The sequence below is a fragment of the Porites lutea genome, chromosome 9, assembly GCF_958299795.1.
Source record: "Porites lutea chromosome 9, jaPorLute2.1, whole genome shotgun sequence".
Lineage (NCBI taxonomy): Eukaryota > Metazoa > Cnidaria > Anthozoa > Scleractinia > Poritidae > Porites > Porites lutea.
In genome coordinates, this window is record NC_133209.1 from 29600164 (window position 1) to 29621180 (window position 21017).

The window sequence follows — 21017 nt, forward strand, 5'->3', positions numbered from 1 at the left end:
TGGCGATTTAACGGAGGGTTTTTTGTGTTACTGGTTTGGGGGGCTTATATTTGGAGGGGCTTATTTTCGGAATTTTACGGTACTTGTAGCCTGCATACCTCAATGGCGGGATTGTTTCACTAGCTCCCGATCTTCACGCAGCTTCACCGCCAAAAAAACTACAGCACTCGCCCGCTAATCCCGCCATATACGTATGCAGGAGCCGATAATCGGTAATCGGCTCCTGACGTATGCTAAGATATCATACTAGTTGAAGTTCTTTAGTGTATATATGTGCGTACTTTTTTCATTTGTTTGCGGACAAACTTAGTTTTTAAGCGTATTTAGTTTTATTGCACGTGAATGATGATCTCTTCCTTGCAGTTTACGTTAAAGGGATTCGTGTGAATCAAAAGATTAATTAAAAGCTCATTTAGCTTGGGAATGTTTCTAGCTGCGAAGGTAAAACACAGCTTGTTTCGGCAATGCAAGCTAATGATATGTAGTTATTGCTTACTGGATAATTATTATAAGGTTCGTGATACGAAGCAATAGTTTGCCCACAACAGTTTGTTTTTCGACAGCTGTGGAAGCAGGAATTCGTTTCTTATGGCAACCATGTTAACTTCGCTTGCCCAGCTGGACGAAAAGGGTTACATGCAGAGTAATGGAAATCCACACATTATCATTTTCTGGATGAGTTAAGGCTGATACGTAATTTGCTTTGCAGGAAAATAAGATGCTGTTGTCGTTACGGCTTTCTCTCCTCCTCCTTTTTAGCAGCAGCTTTGCTGAGACAAAAGGTAAGCTTTGTTGGTCTTCCCTCTGAAAAAAATTATGGCTCTAGTTTCAGAGATTTTTAGCATATAGGTGAATATTAGTAAATAACTTTAAAATCATAATTATCTCTTAACAGACACCTCTAGAGAAACACACTTATAGAGACCTATAGACCTATAGTAAGCCCTTAATTGTGTCGTTCTTCAGTCGTTTTCTCTGACTCGGTACGAAAGGGGATACCTCCATAACGACGGATGTTTCCAATAGTGTTGGCCTCAGCGCGGTTCGTTTGAGAAAATTGTATACTTGGACAGCATTTTTCTAAACATCGTAGCTGTACCGGTTCTTCCCTCTCCCCCTTCCCCTAAAAGCAATGTTGTTGTGTATTCAAAAGAAAGCCCGATCCCTGGGCGTTTGTGGGAAGCAATATTGAATTGGGGGAAGGGGTTATCTATCCCCAAAGGCGTTGTTTTGGAAATAGTTTTGTTGCGTAGGAAAGTGGACATGATGGGGGAAACTTTCTCAAGTAGTTTTGTCCGGGATTGTATTTGACTGGGAAAGGCGATTAGCAGCCTTTATAAACGCAGCCAAATAAGCCTGTTCCTTATAAATGTAGTACATTTCAAAGAAAAGTAGATAATTAATGCAAAATGAGTGAAAACAGAGACGTTTATGACAAGAAAATCAATTGGTATGTCTTACTTGATTGGCGTGGTCAGTCAAGAACGTTTGTGAAATTCACTTTCCATGCATGGTTTTTACGCGCGCTTTGAGTGAAGAGCAGAGGGCATACATTGCGCTTTTCGAGGACGAAAAGGACGTTTCCGTCAAGTAGATTAGCCAGAAAACGGGAATTTCACCCCCTACGACTCGATCAACAAATAACACATGAAACTTTCGCTGAATTTTCAGAGCACGTGACTCGACAACTTTGAACAATTTTCCCTCGCCGAAATAGTCAATGGGCAAGCACTTGCAAAGAATAAAAGCATCAAATGGAGAGAGGATTAAATATTTATAAAAGCTGCATTTTTACTTTTCACATTTGAATACTTACTTTTGAAATTGTAGCGATATCCAGTCCAAAGAAACACACTATGAAATCTAGAAATGTCACGCGCGATAACGTGACAAAATGTACTATCGCGTGACCCGTAAAAGTGCACGTGTTGTCTTCGGGTTACATATGACTGGAAAAATTATGACCTACATTGATAATTTGAAAACCAAGGTATGATAAAAGTTGCCAAAGTTGACTTCTAATCTTTTTCTCTCCACAATATCTGCAAGTCGGAACGATTAACAGGACATTTTTGAGCGGCTGCGAAGATTAGCAACGGTTAACAACGATTAACAGGGAAGTTTAATAAGAATCAGAAGGTCATTCTCTATTGAAAACGAAATGGTGTTAACCGTTTCAATGCTTTGTTAATCGTAATATTATTCTATCCATGGAATTGTCATAAAAAGTTAACCGACTTTTAATAAACAAAGTTTCTGTAACACCCATAGTTTAACCAATTATAAGCTCTGAGAAGCAATTTCCACCTGACGGGAACGGTTCCATATCGGATTGACTATTATGTCCCTAAATAAACACTACGAACTCCCTTTCTTGGAAGAGAACCGTCATACAAAGCTTGTTCCGACTCTTCTGAAAAAGATAAATTACTTTTCACATTTTCCGAACCTTCCATTCCGGTACTACAGGAAAATATGTACTGCAATTAGCACGCGTTGTACGGCTATTGCGAAATCTGACTGTTTTAAAGAGGGTGCTGCAAAAAACGTATATGAGGTCGTGCTTTTCTATGAGAAGATGGTCTGGCGTGAAACTTTGTGCTCAAAACAGCTTCTGTAAAGTGCTTTTTATTAGCATGTTTTTGTTTTGTCCTTGCAAATATTCTTGCGAGAAAACGCGAATCACCTTGTACGCAACCTTGAACAAAACTGTTGAGAAAATTGTATTCTTGGACAGCATTTTTCTAAACATCGTGGCTGTACCGGTTCTTCCCTCTCCCCCTTCCCCTGAAAGCAATGTTGTTGTGTATTCAAAAGAAAGCCCGATCCCTGGGCGTTTGTGGGAAGCAATATTGAATTGGGGGAAGGGGTTATCTATCCCCAAAGGCGTTGTTTTGGAAATAGTTTTGTTGCGTAGGAAAGTGGACATGATGGGGGAAACTTTCTCAAGTAGTTTTGTCCGGGATTGTAGAATGATCATTGAAAAATTGTTATGTGGACGCAATTTTGTCATTAATAAAGACTTTTATCTTTTTGTCAGTTTGAATATTGAAGATCTTTAAACTAGAAAAGATTATCGGAAAAAAAGATAGAAAAATCATTCTCTTAAACTTTACTCCGATTTTGACGACTTCTGACTAATAAAGTGGTGGAAATAAAAAAACAAATTCAAAAATAAAATTAATCAAAGATTATAAAGAATTTTTCTCTCTTTTTGAATATTGGAAGGACCTTAGATCACGAAATGAAAGGTGTTTTCTTTTATGTTAATCCGTTAAATGTTAGAAGAAACGATTCATATACCGCAAGAGCGGCATACGCAACTTACAACCTGTCCGGCAATTTTTAGTTTGCTTTTCCGCAGCGATCGTACGAAGTCGAAAGATATACAGTCATTTCAGCCTGTTTGATACAAGTTATTTAAAAAATATATTTGAAGTTTTTCTTCTTTTAGGACGGGACTATAATTTTTATACATGTATACATGTATAAATTATAAATTATTACTTCTACGTCGTAGTGTCGCAAGAAGATCTAGCAGCAGGTACGCACTGAGTACGCTTCTGCACTCATAATTACAGCATTTACCTTTTTAATATCTGATCGATGGCATCATCTCATGGCACCCAACCAGCCAACGGCAGTTTTCTGTCAAAAGCTTTTAGACGGAATCCATCCGGACATTGTGCATAGTACTGTTTTAACTTTCAGGATGCAAAAACGTATAGCATTTAACATTTTAGTCGCCGAAGGCGATGTGAATACCGGCGCCGAATAGTCACCGAGACGAACTCGAGGTGACTATTCGCCGATATTCACGTCGCCTGAGGCATCTAATTGTTTTGGTATAATTACATTGAAGATTATTGGAGAAAATAAAATAAAAAAGAGACATATTTTTGAAAGATTTTGGGGCTTTAAGATGTCGGTCGAGGGCGGCTCTGACCGACAACAAGCTGGTTTTCTTATGATAGCTGCCTTCGGTTTTCCTCACGGAAACGAAACTTTTGCCAGACATTTATTTAAATCATCGACTTCCATGTTTTCTATTTCATTTGTGAACTCTTGCTGCTGTTGAAACCATGTAGAACAAAATATTTCGCAAAAGTTACTAAAAGTTGCCGACACTTTAAAGCAAAAAATGTAAACAAACATACCAGTTTTCAGTACAGTCAACTCCCTTCATAGGGGACACTGTAGGGACCTTAAGATAGTGTCCTCTGTAGCGAGAGTCCGTAATAGCAGGAGTTTATTTCAGTCAAACGTCTGTAATTTATTTTTGCCCGGAATTTATCTGCTGTCCGTATTATCGGGGTGTCCGTTATAGCGGGGTGTCCGCAAGGCGAGAATTGACTGTAAATTGTGTTACTTATCAACCTACCTTTGAATAGCTTGACTCCAAATTTGTAGCATCTTTTGTTTTTTGAGGAGCAGCATTTTCTTTAAATTGATCAATTTCCGACTCTGAAACATCAACAAATTTGGCTGCCGTGTTGAAAACTGCTAGCCTCCAATGTTATAATCACTGCGCGGTGATTATAGCTGGATGGAGCGAAGCTCCTAACCAATCATAGCGCTCAATTTTCGATAATCATCAATGTAATGATACTAAAATAGTTTAAAGCATTTTGCATTCTTTTTACACTTTTAAAGGGCCATAGGATGTAATTAGTTAGCTGTAACAACACCAAAGAAAGTTTGTTATGGGAACCCGAGAAACACTGAGAAAATATATTTCAAATTTCACAAAATAAAATGTTACCTGCGTTTTCACAATTCCTGTCAAATTTGAAATTTACTCTCTCGGGAACCCATAAGAAATTGTCTTTGGTGTTATTCGCACTTTCCACATTTCCCATAATACACCTTATTTGCCCCCCAAAATATTGCATAAGCATTGTTCTCAACTTTTCGTAGGACGGCTGTAATACAGTCAATTCTCGCCTTGCGGACACCCCGCTATAACGGACACCCCGATAATACGGACAGCAGATAAATTCCGGCCAAAAATAAATTACAGACGTTTGACTAAAATAAACTCCCGCTATTACGGACTCTCGCTACAGAGGACACTAACTTAAGGTCCCTACAGTGTCCCCTATAAAGGGAGTTGACTGTAGCCAGGAGAAATGAAAAACAAAAGTTATGCAAAAAATTGGGGGGCAAACAAGGTGCATTATGGGAAATGTGGGAGTGGCGTATTACAGATAACTAATGTACAGTCAACTCTCGCCTTGCGGACACCCCACTATAACGGACACCCCGATAATACGGACAGCAGATAAATTCCGGCCAAAAATACATTACAGACGTTTGATTGAAATAAACTCCCGCTATTACGGACTCTCGCTACAGAGGACACTAACTTAAGGTCCCTACAGTGCCCGCTATAAAGGGAGTTGACTGGAAAGCCCTTGAAAAGTGTAAAAAAGAATGCGATATGGTTTAAATTATTCTGGTACAAGGTTTTTTTCCACTTTGATAAAATAAAAATTACTCAATCTTCTGGTGAACTGCGTCTTAAACTAAATATAAACTTTTTAATGCTTTCTAGAGTATTCTTAAAGCTCTGCAGCACAATAGCAATAGGGAAACGAAGCTTTAGTTAGTACTGCTCTTTTACAAATGCGCCACATTTACTCTCATGTACGAAACACTACTAAGATGCAATAAAGAAACGCGTGAAATAAGCCAACAGCAAATTAAGTTTATCACTAAGACAATATGGAAGAAACTACCGTCGCGGTTGGAATGTTTTCGTTTAGAACGGGTCAGCCTCAGCGAACAAGACAACACGTTCTCCCTTGGCCTCAGTAGGCTGATCATTTGGCCCCCTATCCATGTTGCCAGGTCCAAAGCCTGGAGATGAGGTCCCAAGCAGGGGACTCCCTCTAATGGCCTATACGGGGAAACTCTGCCCGAAGGAGGTACCTTTGTTAAGTCACTCGTTGATCAGAAGTATATGAAAATGTGAGGAAATATGTCATTTTGGTGTGTAAAAGAATCCAAAGGGGCTAATAAACTCATCTTCCTGAAACTTCAAGTTAAAAGGGATGCAGTGTCATTCACTTGAAATGTTAAAGGGGTACAATTGGTCAATAGAAGGCATACGGAAGGGGTACCTTACAGGTCAAAAATGTTGGTTAAAGGTTAAGGGGCTGAACTTTGGGACGCTGCCTCCCCTTATGGAACTTTGTTGACTGGGTTTTTCCTTTCAAAAAGGAAGAGCAGAGCTGGACTAAAATCACATGTGTCTTTTTCACTGATTTTATTTTTTTCATTCTTTTCTTATAGATTACGAAGTTAAGGTTAAAACGGCAAATAAACTTGGTGCCAGCACGGATGCACCAGTGTATATTAAAGTGAAAGGCACGCGGGGGTCCCTTGATATAAGAGAATTAGATAAAAAAAATCACAATGACTTTGAACAGGGAAGGTAAGGAAATTCTTTTGTATTTTGCCTGGAACCACTCGAGTGATCATGGCGGGATAATAATGGAAAAGCAAACGTCGTTATAAATAAAAATAGTACATATAGAAATAAACAAAACGGTAACGAAAACGATTCAACTTGGCTGTAGTGCTTCACTTTTACCTGGCAAAGTATCAGCAAAAGCTAAGTATAATGGCGAAGGGGCCAGAGATTAGCATTTTTTTTTGCCATGGATGGCAAATTCCCAGGGGTGGGGACTTTTGAGCTGTCAAATTTCCCGGGGTGAAGACGAAAAAAGAGAGCAAATACCCTGTCCGCCATCAACACTGTAACATTTTTCATTGACCGCACAGTCGTCGAGTAGTGCCAGTTTAAGCATTTTAATGTGCGATTTTTTGTTTCAATTAACGTCTGCGTTTGCAATGGCGCCATTTTAGTTTTAAAAAGACTCCCGCCGCGACGCACCAGTTTTTGGTTTTAGTATTGCTATAAAATTATTGATATCAAAATTAATAGTTTGCTGTTAAGTTATCATATCTGTTCTGAATAGTTTTATAAATATGAAAGGATGTTATTCAAATAATATCAACAGAAATTTGATTCAATAAGCTAAAAACGTCTTGATTCACGTCGATAGCTCCCAATTTAGAAATGAAGGAATGCATGCATAAAACCGAGAACACGCCTTTAGAACCCTCTACCTCTACAATTTTTCCCGTCCTTGGCAGATGAGCCGATCTACTTGTTTTTCCACTAAAATCCTCTGTGTAGTGATCTTCGGGATAGGAAACCACGTACGTGTCAAAAGCTCAGGGTTGTTCCAGGGTGGGGAAAATGCCCGACCCCGGGCAGCGCAAAATTTGATAATGCCCGCAAAATTTGCAGTACTCCAGGACTGAAAAGGCGGGAAAACGCCCCTCAGCCCTGTGACGGGGAGGGGCGGGAGGGGCTGGGCGCAACTGCAACTGACTTATGCTAGCTTTTTTTACCTTGATATCACAATTTGTCATGAACCGACGATTGTTTCTAACTGGTTCCTGAAGGATAAGTAATGGTATGAATCAAATGCATTGAAATGCCATTCTTGTGTTTCTTGCAGGTTAGATACATATTCTTTCAGAGACTGGGATATCGGATATGTTACAGGGCTCACGGTTTATCTAGGAAGACGGGGCTGGTTTCCTGCCTGGAATCTGGACTACGTAAGTGCCAATTTGTTTGGTATAAGGGAAACATGGGAAGAAGAACCTATTAATACTTTGGATACCAAGAGTAATGTAATACTATAAAATCAATTAATGATAATAATGTGACAAGCCAAAAAGCTAAACTTTTGCTTACCGTACGTGCAATTTAACAGTTTACTAAGGAAAATAGGATCATTCCATTTAATAGCAAGAGCACCCCCCCGCCCCCCGGACGAGGTAAGAGGACTGGGAGTTACCGATTGAGAAAAATAAAATCAGCCCCCTTCAGAAAATCTCATCCACATAGGAAGGGGGAGTGGGGGAGGGAGAGGGGGATAATAAATGAGATTGCCCATATCGACAAGCTATTGTTCTATCCTTTTAGATTCTTATTAGGATAGCTGGAGCCAAGGACGCCGTATTCAACTACCGTGGCATGCGGATCAATGCGAATTCACAGGTTTCGCTGACCCGTAAGTACTGTCAAAAACGATCAACGATTGTCTGGGCCTCCTAAAGCCAAGGTGGGACACTCCCTTGTTTGGCCTATACGGGTATGTGCTGCTGAACAGGATATGGTTTTTAGGGTCTCGAGTCTTAAAAAGAGTATACGATTTGACTTAAAGCGTCTTAAACACGGTGTCTTTTACATGTGTAACCCCTATGGTGTTAGTTTGAAAAATTACTCATGCATGCAAAGTGAAACGCATGAGGATCATGAAATAAAGTCTCTTGTTTTAAACAATTTTTGTGTTAAAAAAGGTCAGGGTTTGAAGGCCTTGGCTGTACATCTCTACCCAAAATACCCTTCAGTGTCCTCCCCGGACGAGCAGGTCGTTATGCGATATAGGACGCTTTAATTAATTTGCGGTACGTCCCCTGAAGGGGGCGGTACTGTACTGATCCTGAGCAGTCCTGAGAGAATATTCAGTGTGTTAAGGATTTCCCTGCTGTACTGTTTTTTTAATTTCCGTTTCGCTGACACATCTTTAGCAGAAATCTCTCTGTAGTCGTTTTCGTCGACAAAACGAATAGCAATATCGCTCTCCGCGTCTTCCACCATTTTGTTCTGCGTCAATTCGTGAAGGACGCGTGGCTCTGAGCGTGGGTCATCCACGCGGAACACATTCGCGCTATGTGAGTGGCTGTTGTGTAATCCCCCTTGGGATCTGTGGTCTCAGAAATAACTCGAGACGAATTACCTATGGAATAGGGTGTATATGGGGGATGCCTTCTCTGTTCCCTTTATCCTCTCTTGAAGGGTAGGGATTTTACTAGTTGAAGTGTAAGAAAGGGTAGGGAAATATGTCATTTTCAGTTTGCAAAAAGGCCCAAAAGGGCTAACATATGAATTTTATGACTTTAAAAAGTCAAGAAAACGTTCTGGATTTGTGATTGATTCATATTAACCTGAAAGGCGGTGCATTAACAGCAGCTCAAGAGGTGCAAAATTCTAAACTAGGTATGTGAAAATGATACCATTTTTGCTATTTTAACTTTTTTTATTATTCATTCAAAGTATTTCCCCGATTCTGCTTGGCTAAAAGCCCACATTTAGTTCACCATAACCAGTTCACTGATGACCAAATTTGAGAGAAATTTGACTTTAACGAGGAAATGACGTCAAAATGCAGCGTTTTTGCAGGTTAAGGCACCATTAACCGAGAAGACCTGGGGATGAGGTTGAGTTGTTTTGGTTGTGAACTTGAAATAATGGCGGACATTTCACTCGTTTCAAGAGTAAGAACTAGGCAAAAAAATAGCTAAAAACATGGCAAGAACAGCAAGAAGACAACTCGAAGGACGACATCTGCTATTTGGAGAATATTTGCGGAGCTGGACAAACCTAAACGTACACTATCGAAGATGAACTAAACATCGATGGATCGATGGAGGTAAGAATGTTTTAGCTATGTCTTTAAACTAGGAATTATTTTGAATAAATAATAAAACAGTAAATGAATTCGGCTTTCGTGTCATATGAAGAATTATGGAGATCTCGGAGGGTGTTATCCGCCTTGGCCTACGGCGTCGACGGATAACACTCTCCGAGATCTCCATAATTCTTCATAAGATACTCAGCCTCATTCATTAACTGTTAATTAATTTTATGTTAAATGTTCCTCCTGAGTTATTAGATTTTCAGCAATTTTTCTCGTTACATGTCTTTAGCAGAGAAATATGACCACATTTGTAGTCCGAAAATATTACAAATTTGGTAAGGGATGGAAAAGAGTAACCTATACTAAAACTTGTGATTTTTTTGTTGTTTTCAGTTTCTTGCAATGATGGGAATGTAGTTAACAGTCAAGGCTATTGTGACGGTAGGTTGACTTAGACTGTACCATATCGTACATTGTTGTAATGAGTAAAGAACTGTAATTTGATGAACTGTCCCGCTCTTAAGCTCAGTTCTGCTATCCTTATTTTTCACTAGTTTAACGATACAATTAGAGTGGGAAAAGCATTTAATATGTGGATCCCATAACTCACGGTATCAATTTGTTGAGAGCGTTACTAATATAAAATTGCTGTATGTTCAGGATTTTCAGCTACTTTTAAAAACTATACAGTTATTAATTTCCGCAAATGAAAATCCAGACCATAACAGGTCATTTTTATTGTTCCTTATGAACGTTCTATTTCCAGCCGCTGTCATTGTTAAAGTTCCGGTTTACTGATTCACACGCGCAAATCGTACATATCTAATGAGAGCGAAGGCAAACCACCTCCGCCTCCTCCTTATTTCTATCGGGTTTTTTTTACCAGACAGGTTATTTAGATGGCCCGTGAGTAATTTTTCTCACTTTTGGCCTTTCTTTGGCCTGGTTTTGGCCTGTCTGACCTTGTAAATAACCTACCTCTTTGTTAAAAAAGCAACAGAAATGAGGAGAAGGAGGAGGAGAAGAAGGAGGAGAAGGAAGAAGTGTGGCGGTAGAAATTGAGCTAGTTTGCCCTCGCGCTCATTAGTTATGCACGATTTGCGCGTCGGAAAAAGTGAACCGGAACTTTAACAATGACAGCAGCAGGAAAGAGAACATGCACAAGGAGGAGGGAAACAATAAAAATGAGGGGGAGAAGGAGGAGGGAAACAACAGAAATGTGGTGGTGATGGTGGTGGTGGTGATATATAGCTCTACTATTCGCGACGCTGTGTTGAAATAAGAGTTCAGTGTGGGGTCGATGTGGTCGGGAGGGAAGATAAAAATAAAAAAAGAAAAAAAAAAGAGAACACTGTGGGGTCGTACAAATGTAATTGCCCAAGCGGTTACATTCAAAAACCAGGAGCCAATAACCAATGTCAAGATATGATGAGTCATTTGAAGACTTATCTTTGATGATTAGTTTTATAATTCAGTCCTGGAGGTTTCTTGCCACTATTAGAACGTAATAACAATAATAATAATCGTCGTCGTCGTCGTTTTTAGCATTTACCGCACTGGAAAATTTGGCCGCATGAATGGGGCTTTTGAGTGTTATTCCCGTTTTCCATAATTTGTAATGCTACGCGTTAAAATAAAAATAGAAGAAAATAATTTAATTTGCAATAATGTATCCATCCATATCCTCAATATCGGTTAGTCAATCCATGATCTATAATGGTCCATTCCATATCCCCTGAGTCATAATCGTAATGGCGCAAACTCCCGCTAATGATCCACTAACAACTTCTTCATCATCATCTTCCTCTTCTTCTTCTTCTTTTTTCAAACGTCGTACTTACTTGTCGTTTCAGTTTGCAGGTTTTGTGAGAAAAGTTTTATTTTTAATACATTAACGTCCGTGATTTTGCATAATTTTGCTCTTCAGATATAGACGAATGTTCAAAAGGTTATTGTGATCTCTTGAGGTCTACCTGCGTAAACCTCCAAGGAAGCTATCGCTGCGACTGTAAATCTGGTTATGAGAATATAACCCCCAAGATTTGCATAAGTAAGTCGCTACTTCTATGCTTTATACATAAAGGTCCTTTTCACTGAAAGAGGCTCTTTTAAATTCCGTATGTCCAGCATTGTGCAGTCCAAACATATATGGCCAAGGTTAAAAAGGTGTTGCAAGGAATATTCTCAAGTCAAGTCAAGTAACTTTCTTTAAACTCGGTAAAAACATTAGGCATATAACTAACAAAAAATTCTAAGTTATTCTTATAGATATATATATATATATGTATAACCTATGATCTAACCTATATAATAAGTATGGTAATGAATAGAATATAAACAGATGTACATATAATATTAAATAATGAATAAATAACAAATAGTATATAAATTAAGTTGCCTGCTTTCCATGGATGTCGAGTGTATATTATTTGAAGAATTCCTTGTAGCCAGATTTAAAACTGTGTATGGATTCTGCTTGCCGAAGAGTCTAGTTAACTTAGTTAACTTTCAACTTTATTTAAATTTGAAAATATAGCAAAAGATACATTGGGACTGGCCTGCAGTTAGCGAGGCTATTCGAGGCAGGCCAGGCTACATAATTTACAACAAACTAGACAAATACAAAGAAATTAGGCGTTATATAAGTATATACATTTTACATTAAATAGATACGTTCTACTTAAATGCAAGGACAATAATTAAAGTGAAATTTTAAAAATAAAATAAAATGAAAATAAAGGACAAGAGAATTACTTTTTCATTTTCACGATGATCGTATCCACATCAATATAGGAGTCTTCAGTTTCAAGGAAATCGAGTAGCATTTCTTTTAGTGATCTTTTAAAAGCTTTTTTCGGTCTTTCTTTAAGAATTTGAGGTATCCCATTCCAAATTTTGACCCCAACACGCGAAAAAGCATTTCGTTTGACATTGAGTCGAGATTCTCTAGTATAAAAATGTTCAGAGGTTGAGGCACGTGTGTTGTAAGTATGAACACTAGAAATTCGAGAGAAGAGTTTCGAAATATTAACCGGAGCAGTGTTTTTATTTACATCATACATAAGGCTACAAACGGATTCATAATATAGAGACTGTAAAGGTAGAATTTTTGCATTGACAAAAAAAGGTATTGCGTTGTCGTTTGTTTCAGCAAAATATATTAAACGCAGTGCGCGTTTTTGAAGGACAAGAATTTGGTCAAGGAAAGTTTTACACGCGTTGCCCCAAGAGATAAGACCATAAGTTAGATAAGGTGTAATAAGTGACTGATAAATATTTAAGAGGGTGCAAGTGGGAGTCTAAGTCAAACCGTTCCATAAGACCCCCCCGCTATAACGAAAACTATTTTTAAGATAATTGGTGCGGGGGAGAGGGACATCAAATTTATTAGAGGAATCTTTTAAGAAATAATTCGAAACACGGTTTGCCAATTTATCCTGTAAATATTCAGGTGCTAAACTGTGAGTACATTTGTAAACCATGTTTACTGTGTGAAGTTCACGACAAGGAGCAAGTTGAGTCCAGTTTAACTGCTAAAAAAGTGGCTAGACTTCAGCGTGGTAGTCAGAGTAAGTCAAAATCCTGGCAGCGCGATTTTGGAGCTTCTGCAGCTTTGTGGCATTAGTTGCCCCGCAATTATTTCACACTATGTCACAATAATCAAAGTGTGGATGGATTATCGAATTCTAGACGCCCAAATTAAGGTTTCCGGAGGAACAAAAGGACGACAGCACTTTAGGGCACCAATGCCCAAAGCTACGGTTTTAGAGATTTTAGTAATGTGTGTATTCCAGGAACGATGCAGGGGAATTTGTTACCCGAGAGGGAACCATTTACAAAACATCTTTGAGTACGGGAGAAAGGGTAGCTTTCAAACCACTTATAGGGAGAGCTAGAGACACCATAGGCTTCCAATTTAGACAAAAGAATGGAGTGGTCAGCGGTATCAAATGCTTTTTTTAGATCAAGAAATACCACGGCATTCACATTTCTCCTGTCTATGTTGAATGCCTAGTTGTCAGTGGCATGGAGTAAGGCAGTGACCGTGAAATGAAGAGATCGAAATCCAGATTGATGACTGGATATCCGATCATAAATGATTCTCTCAAAGACTTTTGCCACAATAGGCCTGACAGATATTCAAATCTGAGCGCTCTCGTTGTTTGAACAGTGGAATCACCTTTGAGCATTTCCACTCCTCAGGAAAGATGCCAGAAACAATAGCGCTGTTAAAAATGCTACAGAGTGAGCATGCAATTTGATCTGAACATTCCTTTGTAAGTCTAGCTGGAATTTTATCAAACCCTGTGGCCTTTGATTTACTCAACTTAGTTAACAAAGAAAACACTTCTGAATAATTGGTTGTTTTCAGCTCAAAGGTTTCAGTTGATTTAGTTATGTAGTCAAGAATTTAAAATTATTTCGTGAAGGAATTTGATTAGCTAAATCAGTACCGTATAGTGGAAAAGTGAGAATTGAAAGTGTCAGCCAAATTGCGTGCGTTAGTGATGGAAGCCTCATTGATTTTAATTTCTTTGATAAGAGAATTAACCGTTTTCAGCGATGTGACTTCATTCACGACACGCCAAGTATTACGGATGTCACCTTCATTCACACGGAAGGCAAAATCAAAATCTCTCTCTTTAAGGAAAAAGTTCATACAATTCTGTTGAAAATATTTGAAGTTCAGAATAGATATGCTGACCTAAACACGATAATCTCCGATTTTAAAAAATATTAGCCCCCGCTTATCTAAATAGCTGCCTCGATTTTCTTATCTCAATTTCTCTCGTGACTGACCTTTTTTATTATAAATATGGTACTTTTTCACTTCAACTATTCGTAATAAATCTTAAGCCGTCTACACACCACCTGCCTCGATTAGCCTTGCTATTTGCAGGTGGTGTGATACTTGTATATTTAATGTAAGAAATAAAGATGTTGTTGTTGTTGTTGTTAAAAAAGACATTATGATAATAAGTTACTTTTGCCCTCTTTATCTGACCATTGACATAGTTGCGATGTTTTTTTGAAATTGGTCCAATCGGAAGGTTGTATGGAACGGATTGCCTTCATTTTAAGAACGTCTCGTTTGTGCATTTCCTTTTTTAAATTTGAGGGAGTTATCCAGGGAGGTTTAGACGCACGAACCCGCTTTGGTTTCGACGGGGCGTGTTTATCCGCACAAAAAAGAATCATTCTTTTCCACTCCGCTCAAGGACGGCCCAAGTACCTAAATTGAATCATTTCGTTCGGGTCCACCTTGCATAAAACCCCAAGCAGCATCATTTAAAATCAGGGGAGAGAATAGTTTACTCTTCGGAAGTTATAAGAAGGCACAGCGGACATAGTGGCTTATGGTCATTGAGACACACAGGCCTCACCACCACAACAAATTGCCAGCCCAAGGTCAGAGTAAACTACTTTTACAGCAAATGCACTCTTTGGGTGCTTCTTTTTCATTTTTTCAGATATAAATGAATGCACAAGGGGCATCGATTCATGTGACAAGAGGTCATCATATTGCACGGACGCAGATGGAGATTTCTTGTGTCGTTGTAAGACGGGTTATAATCAGGGTGCAAACAACAAGCTCTGTGTAGGTACGTTATTTGAGGCTATTTTCACAATGACTATACCAGGTAACTTTACATGCCGACACTAAAAGCTTGATCCAGTATAGTGTGAATTAGTTATTTGCTATCTATTTGAATAGCTAAAATGTGTCCTGCTCCCAGGGGCTCCTGGTCTTCCCAAGAATTGAACTCCAAAAACAATGGTCCAGTTTTGTCATTAAAGACTCTCAAGAAAATTAAAGCATGGGTTTTTTTCTTAAGTTCCTTCAAATGTTGAGGGGTGGTCTATATCTTGAGAATTAATAACAGTAAAACTTGAGCAGGATAATGAGTCTAAAAAGTTACGCAATTCAGTTGAAAAGAATATGCAAATCAGGTCACGTGACCTTGAACGGCCATTTCGCGCGAAAAAAACTTAAATTAGAAAAGGCACAAGTTTATAATAGCAGTCAATCAAAGAAATTGCAACCAAACGTGTCACTGGTATGCTTAACGACTAAACATTTGTGCCTGGGTTTTGTTGAATAATTTATTGAAAGAGCAAATAAAAGAATTTTTTTACTAAAGCCCAGTCCCTTATCAAACGGTTTTCGAATTTCGTCCCTGTCTAAAATATTAACTTAAAAGGCCCGACCGCCACAGAATGATATATCTGTAAGTCTCATCGCTATAACGATAACTGCCACTTCCAGAAAGTAATGAAAAGTGATGCCATTTTGCCAAATAGAATTTTGAGCTAACAATAGCCTTGATAGGTCACGTGACAATTAATGTCTTCAACCATAATTCAAAGTTGTTGAAGTTACACCACGGAAGTCTGCCCAAAAGTTATTTTGTGTTACTGATTGAAAGCTTAAAAAATTAGACTACTCCCTCTGTTTTTGAGGAATTTTAATAGAAGCCAATGCCTTATTTATGCTATATTCAAGTTAGGCATTGAATCGTTTGTCGTCTGTTTTTACGGAAGGCAGGGATGGACATGGATTGAAACTTGAAAAATCTGGGCCAACTTTTTCAAGTTTTAATGATTTGCCTACAAAAACCACCAAAAACTTAATATTATGGCTAGTGCGTGCTGCCTGATAAATTTTTTATATCTTTTTCATAACTCTACAGGACTGCACTTTGTGTATTGGCCGGTAAAGGCGGCGACCTTAAACAGCAATATTCGCTTGTCATAGCCCTATTAAGCTTCCTTTAGTGATCTTCACAGGCAGATAACTTATAAATTCTTATAAACTTCACCTTGACTTTAACCACTCATTTTGAAGATTTTGTCTATCTTACTTAGTCGTAGGATGCGGTCCTCTAGTCACTCCCGTTGGTGGCATTCTGGAGCCTGCGCGCTGCACTGGAGCAAACTCGAACTTCTACGGTGACAAGTGTGTCATGAAGTGTCAAAAGGGATATAACCTTTCTAACATGTCACATGGAATTCTCACCTGTGGCCGTAATGGACTATGGCAGGGGACCATGGGAACTTGTAATGGTAAGAACAACCCGCCAAATGCCACTCAAATTGTGCAGCGATTACAGTTTGCCAATTTGAAGGCGAACTTGAGACCACAAGAAACGAGTTTGTCCACCTTTTGCTTTCTTCCACTATGCCGCTTTTTTTCTGGTCCTCGAATTTCTTTACTTTCTTAAAATCAATTCGCGGCAACGCGTACACTATCAGCCTGCGAACAGGCTCCCCGTTTTGGTGGAAATGTTTTAGAATCTTACATTGCTTTTACAGCCTGTCTCACGAGGCCCACGAAGCTGCATAACAGATTAATTCATAGATCTTTTTTTGACTGATATGTTTATTTCTGTGTTATTTCTTTTGGCTTTTATTGATTTTAAACCCCCCAAGAAAGTTTAGGAACGTATTCTTCAACACGATCATATTTGTCGTTCAAGCTAAGGTGTATAATCTGTTTATTATTTACGAAGTGAACGAATGCCAGATTTCTCTCAATTTGTGCACCTCTTTGTCGACCTGCGAAAATAACTGGGACTCATACTACTGCAAATGTCCCGGCGGTTATAATAAAAAGGCAGGGGCAAAGGACCAGTGTGAAGGTAGCTCAACTGTTTATAATTCATTTTTCTTCTTCGTCTTAATAACAATGTGACCACGGTTTGTTTACAGGGGTAGATGGCCCTATAATAAATAGGGCAGGGGGGGGGGGGCGGGCCTGTAGGCGGTAGTGTACAGTATTTTAATTTTAATTGAGATTTTTTGGACTTCAATTTAAATATATTGGCAGATGTAAACGAATGCTTGAATCCCATTGCCTGCATCGAACCAGCAACATGTGAGAACACTGTGGGGTCGTACAAATGTAATTGCCCAAGCGGTTGGGTTCAAAAACCAGGAACCAATAACCAATGTCAAGGTATTATGAGTCATTTGAAGATTTATCTTAGATGATTAGTTTACAATTCAGTCCTGGAGGTTTCTTGCCACTATTAGAACGAAAAAAATCGTAGTCGTCGTCGTCGTTTTTAGTATTTACCGCACTGGGAAATTTGGCCGCATGAAAGGGACTTTTGATTGTTTCACCATAATTTGAGAAGTCTTGTTGATTTCTGGTGTCGTTGTAAGACGGGTTATAATCAGGATGCAAACAACAAGCTCCGTGTAGGTACGTTATTTTATATTATCACACTTAATGTCAGGTCCCGAGGGAAACAAGTAGCTTTGTTTTCCCGGGAGTCTTCAGGACTCTAGGGAAAACAGAACTAACTGGTTTCCCGAGGGACCAGACGTTAAGTGTTTTGTTATATTTCTAGACTTTCATTTCAACAGCAACAAAAGAATAACCGGGGCGAACCAAAACAGTCGACTCGGTACTTATAACAACAGAAATCTAATTCTCCAAAGCACTGAATGAATCATATTTTACAAAGTACTTTTCTTATATTATCTGCACTCTTCCCTCCAATAGCTGCTGTTTCTGTTCTGGAACAACTTAAAAAATCGTTTCTTTTTAGCTTGACGCTTCGTGTTTGTGTTGTGTTCATTCACAAAAAAGACAACTGGCAGTGTTTTCCCGCCTTCTTTCCCGCCACTTTCCACCACGCTTTGATCACGCGCTGTAATGTACCCCGAGCGGGGTACATTGCTTGATGTACCCCGGTCGGGAAACGTTTGATTTTAGTCAAGGCCACGTGACTAAGAATCAACCAATGGCAGTCCCTGTTTAGTTGAGTGAAAGTCTAGGAATATAACAATCGGCTATGCTCACACTGATTATACCCGATAACTTTACGTGCCGACACGACAAGCTATCCTGAATAGTGTGAACATCGATCGGCCGTTATGTGCTGCTCCACTTAGAGCTATGTTTACTCTATGCTGGAAACAGGGCGCAGAAGAGTCATTTGTGACCTTGTTTGCTGATTGTAGTTGAATTTTACAGTTGATACCACGCATCGCCTTTGTTTTTATACTGTGAAATCGAACAAATCGTCGTTCGATCAACTTATAAATTAGTATAGGTAATATATCCAAAGATCCGGAACACCGCTGAAGGTAATGACTGCGGACGAATAACAGCGACTAACACATTTTGTTAAGAGACCTTGTCTCTTTTTCTTCTCGGCACTTCGTGCCTCGCTCGGAAAGCTTCTCTTTCCAAATACGTTGCCACCGAGCATTAGCTCATCGCGAATGAGCGGTTGAAAAGCAGATGCTGTTGGGCCCAGGATTAAGAAAAACTGATTCAGAAATAGTAAATATGAAAAAAAAAAAAAAAAAAAACACCTATGACTAGTGTAGTTATAATTAAATTTCTATTCGCCATTAAACCTCCGGCTGCTCAGTGGTTGGAACATCCCAGCTAGAGCTCGTTCGAGGGACGTGTGTTCGATTCTCATCTGAAGCTCGGATTTTTTTTGAGCAGTTTCTGGTCTTATAGAATTCTTGTTCTTCCAAATATTAAGGCTCAACATTAGCAAAACCAAAAGAAGGACGGAAAGTATTGGGAGCAGGCAAAGCAGAGCGAAATAAAAGGCTAGCTTGGAACGCCGTACTGGCTAGCCTCATAAAAAATGAGAAAAAAATTGTTTTCTATGTAAAAGTTTAATTTAATCTTATGCACTTCTTCTCCTTTAAATTTTACAGAAGCTCCTTCTCCGTGATTTTCGGTGAAGAAGCAGCACTGGAGAACTGAAAGGAGGTTTAGGCCTAGATGAGGTTGCTTAACACTCGTTGAATTGGATCTGGTTCTTATTTGAAGCCAATATAGTTAGAGACTAGTGACGTCAAATAAGTTGAAATAGAAAATGCTTTAACCTGTCATGTATTAATTATTAAAACAAACATGATACTTAATTTTCTCTCCTTTGTTGTTGGCTGAATGGTTTGTCTACCCTTACAAACTTGCAGTTTTTTAGTTTACTGAACAGTTCTCCAATTTCTGCATTGGTTTGAATTTCTCCACATACCACGACCATAGCGAGCAACAATCAAAACGGAGACAGCGTAGGACTTGTCTCTACTATAGATTTTAATCAAACATTAGAACAGCCTGCCCCTAGACATCCGCCATTCCCCACCCTCCCTTGCCGGTCGCGTCCCCCTCTTCGTCATCTACGCCAGATGACTGGCTACAGTCCAGCATACCAGTGGCGATAGACGAAGATTATCTTTATCAAGACATCTTGCTGCACAGCTGTTTTAGGGTCGTTACGCAAACACTCACTCCCTCACAAACGGCTGCTGAGAATCGAACCACATTCTTTTCCCGCGGTTAGCCAATTAGAATTCAGCTCCCATTTTCTGGAAGGTGTTCGCGCCACGTTTGCGGTACTGTGACTCCTCCGATCCCAGCTTTGCTTTTATCTGTGTCCATATGTGAATTACAGAACAATCGAAATCGTCGCGTGAAAAAAGCAATAAACTGCAATCAACTAAGAGTATTGTTTTGTTGTGGTAGTCGAGTCCTAAACAAACTATATGAGATAAGCAGCAGTATCGAGCAAGTCAAGCTAGTGTGATGCACAACATGGATGTGCATTAATTGTGCTTATAAAGTTGCCGGGAATTAAGTTTCGGGAAATCGCTCATCGATAATTTGTAAGATTGCTTTTGTTTGAATCAGTACCCTTGAGAGTTTAGTCTTCACATGTACAGCAACACAATGAGCACATCCGGCACATGAAATTCATCATACATATGCACGTTAAAAAGAACCAACCGATCCTAATAAGAGTCTTGTAGGCCTATCAAACCTTTTTTCACTTGGAACTTTGTTAATCGCTTAAAACAAACTTTTCTGCAAATCAACCTTTTTGTTGCTTGCAGACACAGATCCCGTCCAAATTCAGCGACGATTGATTGATTTGTCAAAAACTAAGAAGCTTGTTCGCTTCCTGGCGCAGGCTACGGCTCACGTATTGTCAAGTTTCTTATACATGACTGGTTTGTTCGTTAGACCACAAACACTAAAAGAAGGGAATGTGGTTCGATTCTCAGCAGCCGTTTGTGGGCAGGAGCGTTGCGTGACGACACTAAAAACGGCTGTGTAGCAGACTACGTAGGACTTGTCTCTTGTCTCTACTAGATTTTAATCAAACATTAGAACAGCTGCCCCTAGACCTACGCCATTCCCTCACCGTCCCCTGCAGGTCGCGTCCCCCTCTTCGTCATCTACGCCAGACGACTTGCGACAGTCCAGCATACCAATGGCGGTACACCAAGATTATCTTTATCAACTGAAGGTATCTTGTTCAGACAGCCTACGCCCGTCTTGGCTGGTGGTGATAGACCCCCCTTTTCTTGTCCTCTTTAAAGAAGACAGAGTAGGCTCTACTTCAGGTTGATATTCAGCTAATGTCACCAAACAAACTTCGTCAATAAAGAATATATTATATGGCCGAAAAATACTTATCTCACAGGATAAGCCTGAGGTGGGTGATCCTAAGCGAGCAAGATATTGTCTCATCTCGC

At 39.3% G+C, this 21017-nt stretch overlaps 2 protein-coding genes across 3 annotated transcripts in view; both read left to right on the forward strand.

The window, feature by feature from the left end:
- Window positions 1-686: 686 nt before the first annotated feature.
- The window catches only part of LOC140947501 (uncharacterized), a 66682-nt gene continuing 46351 nt past the window's right edge, over window positions 687-21017 (forward strand). Inside the window, exons 1-5 of one of the 2 annotated variants that reach the window (XM_073396614.1) lie at window positions 687-782; window positions 6295-6436; window positions 7533-7635; window positions 8006-8093; window positions 9897-9945. In XM_073396614.1, coding sequence (XP_073252715.1) covers window positions 719-782; window positions 6295-6436; window positions 7533-7635; window positions 8006-8093; window positions 9897-9945 — 446 coding nt within the window. In that variant the 5' untranslated portion in view covers window positions 687-718. The remainder of the gene's footprint in view (window positions 783-6294; window positions 6437-7532; window positions 7636-8005; window positions 8094-9896; window positions 9946-21017) is intronic. The other variant, XM_073396615.1, reaches the window with a different exon arrangement.
- LOC140948061 (adhesion G protein-coupled receptor E2-like) lies at window positions 9985-19400 on the forward strand. Its single transcript, XM_073397282.1, has 6 exons — window positions 9985-9998; window positions 10787-10924; window positions 11429-11553; window positions 14975-15106; window positions 17332-17460; window positions 19191-19400. Exons 1-6 carry the CDS (start codon window positions 9985-9987, stop codon window positions 19205-19207), a joined length of 555 nt encoding a protein of 184 aa, XP_073253383.1. The 3' UTR covers window positions 19208-19400.